This window comes from Rattus norvegicus, chromosome X (genome assembly GCF_036323735.1).
Source record: "Rattus norvegicus strain BN/NHsdMcwi chromosome X, GRCr8, whole genome shotgun sequence".
In the NCBI taxonomy this organism is placed as follows: Eukaryota; Metazoa; Chordata; class Mammalia; order Rodentia; family Muridae; genus Rattus; species Rattus norvegicus.
In genome coordinates this window covers 152,287,845-152,301,501 of record NC_086039.1, presented here as the reverse complement: position 1 = coordinate 152,301,501, position 13,657 = coordinate 152,287,845, and the positions used below count along the sequence as shown (strand labels likewise).

The 13,657-nt window shown below is 33.6% G+C and overlaps 1 protein-coding gene across 10 annotated transcripts in view; it reads right to left on the bottom strand.

Annotated features, from left to right (window-relative positions):
- Fmr1 (fragile X messenger ribonucleoprotein 1) overlaps positions 1–13,657 on the bottom strand; it is a 37,830-nt gene that overhangs the window by 21,185 nt on the left and 2,988 nt on the right. For 7 of the 10 annotated variants that reach the window (XM_006229532.5, XM_006229530.5, XM_006229531.5 and 4 more), the window contains exons 2-7: positions 8,266–8,318; positions 4,796–4,889; positions 2,266–2,337; positions 1,716–1,864; positions 277–370; positions 78–194 (exon numbers count right to left, since the gene is read on the bottom strand). In XM_006229532.5, coding sequence (XP_006229594.1) covers positions 78–194; positions 277–370; positions 1,716–1,864; positions 2,266–2,337; positions 4,796–4,889; positions 8,266–8,318 — 579 coding nt within the window. Of the gene's footprint in view, positions 1–77; positions 195–276; positions 371–1,715; positions 1,865–2,265; positions 2,338–4,795; positions 4,890–5,348; positions 5,470–8,265; positions 8,319–13,657 lie in introns of those variants that run through there. The other 3 variants (XM_063279814.1, XM_063279816.1, XM_063279815.1) reach the window with 2 other exon arrangements.

The window sequence follows — 13,657 nt, the reverse complement described above, 5'->3', positions numbered from 1 at the left end:
CTGTCCATACTTAAATTTGAGAACCATACAGTTATTTCTGGACAGCCTTACCAGCAGTGCTAGGGAAAGGAACATACCTCCAGTTGTTTACTGGCTTCTTCATTTCTCAGTATAAGAGACAACTTGGTGCGCAGACTTCGAAAGTGCATGTCAATTAACATGTGGGCTCGCTTTGAGGTGACTTCATTGATGGACTGAGTGATTTAAAGTTAACAAGATTATTACCAAAGCAAATGCCCCAAATGAAATAAACTCAACTAGACAAAAAACACTCACCAAAATTACCAGCTGATAATTTTCTGGATCATAAGTTACAGAGAAGGCACCAACTGCCTTTTTAAAATCCTTATGTGCCGATTCTTTGGCACACCTAGAAATAATACATATTCATTATTAACATGAATGATCACCAATCGCTAGCACAAATATATGCAGATAAAATTATGTACTAAGAACCTAGGATTTATACTAAATTTCTTTTATTGTAAAATACTAGCTCTATTTACAAGGTATGTTCTTTTACTGCACATCTTTGAAATAGTTAAAGCAAACATTTGATACAATAAAGGTTAAAAAAGCAGCTAATTAAAACAATTTTATTTTTTTGGAAAATTTTATGCATGAACACTCCTTCCATATACCCTCCCATCTCCTGTGTCTCTCTAGCTATTTTTACCATTTATTTACCCATGTGTTTCTATGTGTACACATGTATGATGTTATTCTAGATTAGCCTTAAACTCAATTACACAACCAAAGCTGGCCTTTGCCTCTCAAGTGTTGAGACAAGAGACATGTATCACATCTGGCTAAACAGTTATGCTCTTAAGGAATCACTATTAGGGCTAGATTACTGAAGAAGCTACATTTATAGGAATCACTCTTTTCTGTATAATTCTTGATTTTGTTTATGTATATGTCAATATATTTTTGTGGGCAATCTGAAAACTTATGGAGATAAGCTACAAGGTATCTGAATTCTCCTTTTTCTTTTAAAGAGCAGCTATGCCTGTTGAAAGAGATGAAAACATAAAGATGACTTGTATACATCACCTCTAGAATTAAAAATAGAATTTTTATGTATTCTGAACTATATGACATTTATCTAGGGTGGTAGTCCACATCAGACTTACTATACCTTGAAAAATTAACCTCTTATCTGAAGTGTTTATCATCATTACAGATAAAAGATTACAGACAGGGCTTTTCCAAGCCTCTTCAGCTCTAACTTAATATGTATTTTTCTGAAAATATTGTATCTAAAAGGGAAAACATCAGGAGAAAACTTTGTAGTCTACAATGTGACTTTTGATAGAATTATCATTTTGTCATTTTCAAAATCTTAGAACCTTATGAAAAAAATCTGTTTATAGAACTCAATGTAGGTTTACACACTATAGCCATATATCAAGTAAGTTTAAACAAATACAGGACTTGCTTGATTATATAACAAGGAAAAATAATTTTTTCTTCACTACTGCAAAGAAACTACTTCTGCTAAAGTTAAGATACAAAACATTACTATTTTAAAATTTACATTCTGAATTAGTAACCCATATCAATATCCTAATTTATATGTATGTAGGAAACAGTATATAATATTTTAATTTATATATGCATAGGTATGTGTATATAAAACTGTATATTTGTCAGAACACACGCCCTTGCATGTTGCCAGAATTTCTTCATATAGCAGTATTTGTATATCAACTCACATTTGTCGTAAATCTTCTGGCACTTCCAGCTTGATCTTATGGAAAGTATCTTTTGTAGCAGGTTTGTTGGGATTAACAGATCGTAGACGCTCAATTGTGACAATTTCATTGTATGTAGCATCACATGCTGCATATTCTATCACATAAAACTGAGAGAAATAAACAAGTCATTCTTAGCAATATTTTTAAAAGAACGGAAACCTATATAATTTTTCCTATTTTTTTTTTTTTGGGATAGGATCTCACAATAGCCAGACTAGCCTAGTACTTACTATATAGCCATGGATGACCTTGAACCCCGATCTTTGTGACTCAGCCACTGAGTACTGGGATTAAGAGCATGCATCACCATGCCCAGCTCCTATCATTTAAAATATAAACTCTTGGGGGGGGGGCTTTAATCAACAGAAACACATAGCATATAGTAAACCTATAATGAAAACATTTTTATAAAATGACTTAAAATTAGGCAGTAATTAAAAATAGATGTCAAAATTAAAATGTGAGTTTAGAAACTGTAAATAGTATGAACAAATATGCATTTTCCTACCTCACCCTTTATCATCCTCACTTTAGCTAACCACCAACAGCAAGGCTCTTTTTCATTTGCTCTGGAATAAACCTACACAAAAATTATAAAACAGAATATTTATGGTTAACATAATTTAGAAGCAACAGACATTAGACACTGAGGAAATCTTAAAAAGTCCATATGTATCTTTAAAATTGTATGTCATATGACTTTAATCAAACTGTACATATATGCTGACTTAGACAAAGATACATAATTGGAAACAACTTGAGAACTCACGGTTAAAAGCACTTTGCTTACTTCTCTGATCTATGTCAGAAATACTTAGCACTCTTGACATGGACACTTGAGAAAAGCTGTTATCCATAATATGGCTAGATTTTCTTCTGTAGGTATTCAATAAAAATGTATCTGAAATCATGTAAGCATCATTTTATTTTATCATAACAAGGAAAACCAACCTAAAGTTACTGACAAAGGCAACAACTATGTATTCACTAAGCAAATACGTTCATTGACCACTCAGCTTACTAGGGTCCTGGCCCTCATCTCTTCTGATGGCTACTCTGCTTTTCTGGCGCCTCCTTTGAAAAAGAACAAATCTATTCTGGCAATCTTCTGTATACCACTTTTCTGACTTTCAGACACTGCTCTAATAACTATCTCTTAGAAAACCACTCCAAGTTCATTTGCAATGTGTAACATGCAATCTTTTGTGAAGACATAACAAATAAGTATTAATAGAACACAAGCGCCATGATCTGCTATGCCATCTCACTAAGCTTCTGAGGTAAGTTTTCTGATGCATCTTATTGGGCTTCAACTGCTGTGCAACTTAATAACAAACAAACTTATAAGCTGGCCTTTACACAGCAAGAAGCCCACAGGAAAGGAGATACCAGAGGGTTTTAAAAACGAACAAATACATGTATTTACTTGGTGATGTTATGGGTGCACATGCGGTGGTCAGGGGGCAATCCCCAGGTATCTGCTTTCTCCTTCTATCATATCAGCTCTGGGGATCTAACTCAGCTCATCTGCCCTGGGAACAAGTACCCGTATCTACTGAGCCATATCAGCAGCTTAAAGGCCTGTAGAGATTTAGATAACAACTGTATTTACAATTAAGATCTCTTGCAAGACCAAACCCAGAATACAGTAAATACAGTTTTAGGCTAACAAGTAATATGTTATTCCTCATTTAAATTGCAGCGAAAAGAACAAAGGTTTGAACATTCAGAGACCTCCAACTAAACTCTGACATGTCATTGCTGCCCCTGTATTATCTTCCACTTAGCTTTCTCTTCCTTCATATGACTTTCACCTGTCATGACATTAGCTATCCCAGCTAGAATGTAACCTTATCAAAGGGAAAAGACTGTCCTATTTTTATGTACTTGGTATCCAGAGCAGAAAATTAGCATTTAAAGACCTAATTTCACATTGCTTACCTCTAACAAGTACCTATTTATTTGCTTTGTTCATACAACAAGTATGCATGAAACCATAAAAAGTAATGCATTATACTAAGCCCTGCAGAATTTTTAAAAAGAGCTAAAAATGAGGCTTGGGAAGTAGGAGGTAAAAAGAGACTACAAAATTGTAAGATAAATTGTAAGATAAGTAAGACTATAAGGCAAAAGTATATCACAAAACCAATTTTCAATGAGTAGAGAATCACAAATACAATGATTTTGATCAAGTTTCAATAGCACCTTTTATTCCAAGAGCTCATTGGTAGATGAGCAGGTAGTTTACAGTTATGCCCTGTAAAAGGACATTTGGATTATATATGTGATATAAAAGATATATATAATATATATATATATATATATATATATATGAGATACTGCTACTAAAATAAATTTTAGATTAATACTCAATTAAATAAAATTATTTCTTTTTGCTTTTTGAAACATGGTCTCTCTATGTAGACTTGGTTGTCTAAGAACTCAGTTCTGTAGACCTGGTGGGCCTCAAACTCTTAGAGGTTCACATGCCTGTTTCCTGAGTACTGGATATAAAAGCCATGTGCCTCCATACCTGGCTCTAGAATTCTTAAAATAATTTCTTTTATTGGTAAGGCTCTCATTTATGAAGAACTGGCCTCTAACTTGCTATGTAGCCTCCACCTTCCACCTCATAACAGCTGAGATCATAGGCATATATCATATTCATGTTTTGTTAGAATTATTACTTTCCTTTGTAAAACTATTTTTTCCAAATTCATTTTGCATAAAAAGTGACTATAATAGTAACACATAAAAAAGTATTACCTACACAAAGATTTAGAGATGGGGCAAGGGTCTACTAATGAGGTAAAGGAACTTGGGATAATAACAAGATATTCCCTGAGTGTGGTTGAATAGCCAGTATAAGTACTACATAACATTTCAAATCATTAACTCAAAGGAATACTCAAAACAATATGTCCATTTCAACTTTAACACTCAAGGCAGTTTACATACTGTTAAAAAGCAAGGTATATTTTAAAAGTCAAACAAAAGATGCCCTCAGTCCTTGGTTATTTCATGGCTTGGGAACTCACCTCAACTTCATCACTTTCGTTTATATCTTTATTATAACCTACAGGTGGTGGGAATCTCACATCATGGAAAGGAATCTGTCTCTCTGGCTGCCAGCTGCAAATAAACAAAATATTATTTGACATGCTTCTGGTGTTTAATGCAAATAGTGAACATGCTGCAATCAACTTTGGTTAAGTGTGACTCTTGGTTTAAAGAAGCAAATGCCTTCAAATGGCCATTTTTTTTTGTGCATAATGGCAATGTAGAGACATTTAAAGGAAGTCTACATGCAGCATAGCAACCTAGGCTTCCGCATAGTTTTTCTAAAGACAACAGATCAAAACTATTACTCAAAAGGTTTTTCTTCTAATAATATTAACTCTGAGACTTTAAAAACTCAAGTTTACAATGGAAATTCCTTTGATGCTTAAATTAGTATTGACAATTGTTAGTAATATCATCAACATATTTCTACTTGCAAAATAGTTCTGATTACATTCCATCAACCACAGTAACTATCCTCTACTTCCCAAAGCAAAATGGCAGTCAGCACATTAGCAATTCTCGACTCACTTTTCCCCCTTTAAATTTTAGATCCCACGAGGTAGTCAATTCTTGCCATAGGTAGCTGGATGCTGATCTACTGGTATGATGTATCAGCATGGACAGGGTTGGTGGGGGGTCTCCTAAACCATAGAAACCCAATAGAGACAGCCTACAGGAGTTCAATTAAGTTATCTAATTTTCTTAATTTAAAATATTGAATAGCTTTAAAACACCATATTTTTTTTTACTTACAAAGACATAAAATACTAAGTAACAAATTTTATAAAGACACTAGATGATTTAATCACTTAGAACAGTCATTTTTTCCATTAAGAAAACAGATCTGTTTTGTGTAAAAACTTCTGTGCCTGTGTGTCTGTTAATGTGCATGGACAGAGGCCAGAAGAGATTCAGATAGCCTGGAACTAGTTTCAGGTGCTAAGAACTGAATTCCAGTCATCTGTAAGAACAGTAAGTATCCTTAACTGCTGAATAATCTTTCTAGCCTCATAAAATGTCTCTATTTTGATATAGGAAATTCTAATAAAACACTATTGAGGAATACTTATTTGTCTTTTTTTCTGTTCTATTGTACATGAGGACAAATAAGTCAGAATTTGTGGAAATCTGTTGAATGATGAAATTAGACTGACTCCCCCACTATGACGTATGAATGCATTTGAAAAGAGTATAACTAGAATAAAGCAGAATGGCTTTTCTATACTCATTGATTACTAGTGATTTTTAACATGTTACATACAAACTGACTGGTACATTTCACTTGTAAGGCATACAATGAAAAATATAAATTTCTTGGTTCCAAAGAAATGACAATGACTTTAACTCTAAGTACCAATTCAAAGATGTTAAACATAGGTTAAAAACTAAATCACGGGTTGGGGATTTAGCTCAGCGGTAGAGCGCTTGCCTAGCAGGCACAAGGCCCTGGGTTCGATCCCCAGCTCCGGAGGGGGGAAAAAAAAAACTAAATCACCCTAACTGAGCTATTCTTTCTAAATGAAAGAATCCTATCCTATAAAATACTGTGTTTTCTTTCACACATTACTGATCAATCTACCCGTCTTTTAGATGGAAAGCCAAAAGGTAAGCACAGAAAATACAAAGATTCTGTTTAACAGTTTACAGGAGAAGCTAAGATAGTGAATCAAAACGCCCATTTTTGAAAACAGTGTTTTACTAGTGAAGGAAATAAGCAGATAAAATTATAATTGCAACAAAGGTAGAAGCATGGCTAGCCATTAAATAATGCTTACAATGGACCTGAGTTGGTTCTCAGCACCCTTGTTGGGCAATTTACAACTGCTTCTAATTTGAGCTCCAGAGATTTGATACCTCTAACATCCATCAACATTTTCACTCTTGTTGCACATACTCACATACATTCATGTACATAATTAAAAGTAAAAAAAATAGAGTTTAAATACAAAAAAGATGAACCACCAAATTATCCATGATACCTTCATTAGAGATGTGATATTATAGTTGTCTATTGTTTAATGATGAAAACTTAAAGTAAAAAGGCAATTATGGAACTTTTGTCTTTACACATTCAGGCAAAGATATTCTAGTATTTAAACTTGTAAACTAACATTATTAGTCTAGAGCATGGAACAGGGTTCAATATTCTGTTAGTCCTTTCATCTATATCCTTCTAAGTGTGTAATAGGCATCAAAAGTTACTACTTTGTCCTGTCAGTAGCTTAAAGAATCTAAGTTTACAGTCTAACTTCAGATTTTTCTGAATTGTAGTGAATTGCAGGTCTACACTTAATATTTTAGAAGCAATGTATTTGTTTTTAGTGTTTAGTATCTCTGTGTCGCAGACTGCAGTTTGAAAGATTTACTGAGATATTCACAATTCAATAGTGTGTAGTATGTTCTCAGATAATATATAATTATTGTTAGTGAACTGTAGTATATTTTTATCTCCACAACAGGAAGTATTTTACACTTTAGATATGGCCTTTCTCTCATACCCCTAACAAGTCTAAGCAATCACTATACTACTTTCTTTTTTATTTTTACACTCCAGATTTTATTCCCTTCCTGGTCCACCCTCCAACTGTTCCTTTTTATTCCATTTTTAATCTACAGATTTTCAGTTTGCCTTGGACGTACTATTATTATGGTAGAGAAAAGCTAAATGTTATAACTGTCATGTACCACAGTTTAGTAAAAATCTTTTTTTTTTTTTGGTTCTTTTTTTCAGAGCTGGGGACTGAACCCAGGGCCTTGCGCTTCCTAGGCAAGCGCTCTACCACTGAGCTAAATCCCCAACCCCTAGTAAAAATCTTAATACTGATACTAAACTTATGTGTACTTCAGAGTATCAAATGGCTACCTAAAAGAATGGCCTTTATTAATACTCAATGAATTTAGTGACTAGACTTTTCTTCCCCCAAAGAAATGATAATATTTAGACTATTGACTTTTTCAGACAGCCATATTACTAGATTTTTAAGTACTGTTTTATGATCTAGAAACAAAAAGCAGTAAAGATTACCTGTCATTATTATTAAAAATATATGAAAAATAAAAATAACCTAATGAGGAAACATAATTTCTTCTGGTAAAATAAACCATATAATTAAAATCACTACAACCATTTTTATTGTAAACACCCATAAATTTCCACATTTTCAACTTTTAATAAAATTACAAACTAAACTTTCAACTCATTGAGAAAAATGTGTCTTTTGTTTTTATAATCAAATGGACTTAAAGATCAAGATTATATAGTAAGGACCTCTGAAGTAGCAAAAGAGAGCCTTCCAATGATTTAATACTGAGATCTCTGGGAACTTTGTTTTGTAATAGGAAAAAACACTCAAAACAGACTTCAATTTAAAAAAATGAGGAAAAAGGGAATGGGTATAAAATATTAAAGGCCTTCAACATTAAGATTATATAGTGAAAAACTTACTTGTTTTCAAAAGCAACTGTTATAGAATCTTCATGGACATCTTTTACAAATGCCTGCAAGAAAAACCACAACAAATTAACTTTTAAGCTTCAAGATCATTTAAATTAAACTTTAAAAATATTTAAGGATAAAACGGAATTTTGAATGAAAATCAGTTTCTTTTTTTTTTTTTTTTTTGAAAATCAGTTTCTGATGTTCCCATCTTCACTAAATCTATTTTGCCAGGTACTATAGATTAGGCTTTAGGAATACAAATAATTACAACACTAAATAAGAAAAACTGACTCAGAGTTTAGCATCTCATAATTCAGTGTTGAGAATGAAGTTAAAGGTACACTTTAGGCTACATTATTAAAAATTAAGAAACTTATTCTAGAACCAGATGCCTAGCAGTAAAGATAAGCCTGTAACTTATTCATAAATGATCTATTGTCCTTTCCCTCTTTTCATTTACCTATCTTCTACTTGCTTTTTAGGCTTCAATTCAGGTAGAAACTACAACTAAGTTAAATTTAGTTAATGTACTATTATCTTGGAATACTTAGAATAAATTCAATGAACATCTAAGTGGACTGTTGCCTAAGATGTTCCTCTCCTAGCTCTGGTTAAGGTCTGGTTTTTGGTAGTGTTGTTGCTTTCAAAAGGGAAGATATACTGGAAAGGTGAAGTTTCTATTGACCTTTAAAGAAAAGGATGAATTAGCCAAAGACAGTAGAGGATGGAGAAGCAAGAATAAAAACATAGACAACAAAAAGCAACTTGAGATTGCAAAACAAAAAAATCAATAAGAAAGCTGAGACAATGAATGAAGAATATAATTTTAACCCCATGATGTGTGTGTGTGTGTGTGTGTGTGTGTGTGTGTGTGTGTGTCCCCATATGGGGGTTGGATGGATATCTCTACAACTCAAGCAATAAATATTCCTTTGAGAAGACAGCAGCATCAGGGAGCCTATTTCATAAGGAAGCATGTGTCCAGTGTGCTCAGGTATTATTTGTTCTATTCAACAACAAATGTACCTGATTTTGAATGAAAAGTTGTGGGAACTGGATCTTGGTTTTATATACTATGGAATAAAATTGAGGAATAGGGGAAGATGTCCTTTGTCCTCACAGAGTAGCTAATACCAAGTTAATAATGTATTTCTGGGGGAGATTATTAGATTGCCAACCAAAATCAAGACTTCCATTATCCTTCATTTACTAAGAAAAGGAAAAGGTAACTACTCTCCTCATCCTCATGAAAGTTGTATGCTGTTTGCATTCCTTGGCAACAGCACAAGAGTGTACATAACAGCACTAGCTCTTTACAGTACATAAAATATTGAAAAAGCTAAACTCTTTAGTCAGCAAACTGAACTTTGGTACAGCTGGGTGGAAAATTGTCCTTTGTAAAGCAAAGTCTTTCAAAAGCTGGTCTTTGCTGTTTGTATTGTCTGTGGTAACCAGAAGTGACCTATGGCTATTTACATTAAAATTAATTACAATTAAATTCACCTGCCACATTTTGAGTGTTCAAGAGCTATGGATGGATCAATGGCTATTGTAGGGTACTATTGATTTAAAACATTTAGAAACATTAAGAGTTCTCAAACTAACCATAAGAAAACACTCTAGAAGTCAGCCTTAGTCTTCTGACTATATGGCTATATTCTTATTTCTCCCTACTTGCCTAAATTATTATCTAGTTTAATCATATGCATTCAGTGCATTTGCCTATTTCCTAAAAATGAAGTGTTCTTTCAAAGGAGAGCTGTAAATGGTATAACTAAAAAAGAGAAGACAGCAAAAAAGCCAAAAAATAAAAGAGGCAAAAAGAAATGTTTTCACAGTCCTAGAATGTAATTCGGGATGAAAACTGTCAAAAATAGTTTGAGTAATCATCACATCCCAACAGGGCCACTGCCTCTCAGTTAATGAGGCTTATCTATGTATAGATATTTGCATGATTGTTTCAAAATCAGTCATTTTAGTAACTATTTATACACTAACTGATATAGAAAGCATTTAATACCTTCTGGTTACTGCTTTACTAAGTAAATAAAAGAATCTAATCTGTGGACTCTGCCCTGCACACACAATAAGGACAATACATCCTGTCAGCTCTAAAACCTTTTAGCAAAACTTCTCCACAGGATTCATCTTTCCATGTGTTCTCATCATACTTCTTCCAATGATGCTTTTTAAAAATCTCTGACTCTCTCTTAACTCATGCACTAGGTTCCTCCAGAGAGCTATCACCTCATCTACCAACTTGAAATACTTCATTTTGCTATGATTCGTTCCTATCCTGCTAAGTTGATGTAAAAACAAGAGACTGAGATGATTTCTGTGACATATTCAAAGGCAGATTAGATGAATGCCCAAAGAGCGTCACTGCACCTGACAGGTAGGGTTGTTAATGGGATCAGAGAACTTAGAAGTTGAATTTTGTTATGAATTAAATATAGGCTCAGAAATCTTGGCTCTATAATATAATAGCTGCAGGATTTGGGAACCTCAGATTCCTCATTTTTAAGTGAGGACTTAGACTAGCCTTTTAAGGTTGTAATTTAACTATATACATATATAATTTTCATAAAAGATTCAAAACAATAAATGCCTTTGTATTTCAAAATGTTAGATTCTCCCTCTCTATTTTAAAAAGGGCTTTAATGGGGCTATCAAAGTAGAAGCTCTTAAGGGCACAACTGAAAATTCCAGTTCTCCACAGGATGTCAGTCACTCCAAAGTGCTAATGTTTTCCTAAGGAGAGATGAGACTTATCCACTCACAATCATGACAGATCCAAAGACTGTTATCTAGAAAACTAAATGAAAAGTCTTAATGGTCAAATAAAAGCTTAAAAAGTAAGATAGAACAAAATAGGGATAGTCCTACAAAATTACTAAATAATAAAGGTTATTTTTACTCTGGGAAGAAAAAAAAGGCTTTAGGGTTTGAAAAAAGTGATAAAAAAATAAAGCAGTGACCAAACACACTAAGGTTGTTTTGGGGAAAAACAGAAATTTTAAGTCATCATAGCATCCCCCTTTTAAAGACAATTAGGCCAAGTCATAGTCTTGAGGATATATAATAACCAGAACTATCTAATGCAAACACTGCTTTATTAAATCAGTGCAAAGGACAAAAAGCCCAGTCCTGTTTGGGTAAACTTTTATTCCCCTATTACGACTTCTCCACATATCTTAAGTTTTAACATATCTAACTAGGGGTGAGGAAACCTAGCACCTACATTCCAGCTCACAACAATCTGTACATCTCTACCCAGGGAACCTGATACCCTCTTCTATCACTTCCTTGGTTCACATACATACATGCAGGTAGAACACTTATACATGTAAAATAAATTAAAACTTTCCTCCTAGAGATAAATTATAGGAACATATAAGATGTATGATTCAAACCCAAGGTTTCATATATACAGCATGTTTTTATTCTCCTCATTTCACATGTAGGCGCTAGCAATATAAAAGAATGAATAACAAAACAGCAACAGTTCATCCACAAATTCTAAGAAAAATATGATTCACTCTGACCAAAGACAACAGGTACAAAGAAAACAGCATCCACTGACTTGTTTTCCTGATGTTTACATACTGTTCATATAAGTTACACTTTTTCAGGTTTAGAGAGTTCCTACAGTAACTAACAAAAGCAATCTCCACAGCAGAGTCAAAGATTTGTAACTTTACTTTCATTAGTAAGAATTTATAGGAAAATATTTCAAACCAGAGGGTTAATAAAAAGAACACCGATACATAAACTGGAGATTAATGACATCTTTGTGTCCACAGTTAAAAAAAGATAATACAGGGGTTGGGGATTTAGCTCAGTGGTAGAGCACTTGCCTAGCAAGCGCAAGGCCCTGGGTTCGGTCCCCAGCTCCGAAAAGAAAAGAAAAGAAAAAAAAAAAGATAATACAACAATTGTAGTTATAGGATGCTAAGGTAATGTCATAGTAACAAATATGAACAAAGATTATAATGAAATTGAAAAGTGGGCAACAAGTAGAATCAACTTTATTTCTTCAAACTGAATTTTATCATTTCATTGTCAAAAGTCTGATTTCCAATCCCAGATCCAAATCTTTCAGCATGCTGACAAGCATTAGTAATTATTTATCGCATCTCCCAATATATCAATACCCCTTATATAAATTAAAACGGCAGGAGGAAGTTAATAGAGGCAAAGTAATGTCTAAGACTCTACACCTGGGAATTATTACCATAACCATAATCCCAACCATCTTCCAGAGTGGGCCAGAATCTGAACTCCCAAGTACCACACTGGACAAAATTTTGCACAAAATTAGTAATTTTGGGGTTATCAGAATACAAGTATGGAACTGGAATTGCACATTTCCAAGGTGGGGTGTTACATCCACAAGGACACTAAATCTTACAAAGGGTTTGTAGATTTGGGAGGATAAAATGTGGTAATTTACATCATTCATTTCTTTAACATGTGAGTTAACACCCATACTTGAAGATTGCTGGATTTCAGAGAAAACCATGAATATGAGTTTATTTAAATTCTATGTAGGCTTAAAAATTTCTTTTTTTTTTCTTTTTTTTTTCTTTTTTTGGGGCTGGGGATCGAACCCAGGACCTTGCGCTTCCTAGGCAAGCGCTCTACCACTGAGCCAAATCCCCAACATCCGGCTTAAAAATTTCTAAAGCTTGTGAAAGTTTGTGGTAAAACATCTATTTCTATAAGCCAATGTAACTAAAATGATATATATGACGGGCACTAAAGACTTTGTTAACCCCCTACGCCCCTGCTTTTAAAGATAGGGTCTCACTATGTAGCCTGCATTTAACTCAAGAGATCCAACAGCCTCTGCCTCACAGGTGTGATCCACCAAACCTGGCATTATAAAACTTCTTGACTGTATATTAATAAACTACTATATATGGTAACAATATTCAGCTAAAGGGAGTCTATTCTCAGATGCCGAGTTTAAAACTAAGATGACAATATATTTGTGAATTTGCATAATTATACACACTTAGATATTAGCCATTATAGTTTGAAATTTAAAAGTTTTATGTATGTCTCTAACATGGTTTACTATTTTTGATTCTAGAATACCTAGAAATCTTTGCATATGGAGTACCCACACATCTGAATGGCACACATTCTACATAAAAATGACCTTAATGCATTATCATTCTCAACATACCCAAATTGCAATACACAAAGAAAAACTACATGGAGCAGATGCACCTTGAATAAAGATGTATAGCAGTGTTTTGCAACATTACTGGTTTAAGCAGTGCTTTTTAAAGATCATGTGAGATACAAATCAAAGTTTCTTCAGATTTTAAACATAACTTGTCTGAAGGGCTCAAAAACTAGTTAGTACGTGTTACCAACTTTTTCCAGGTTA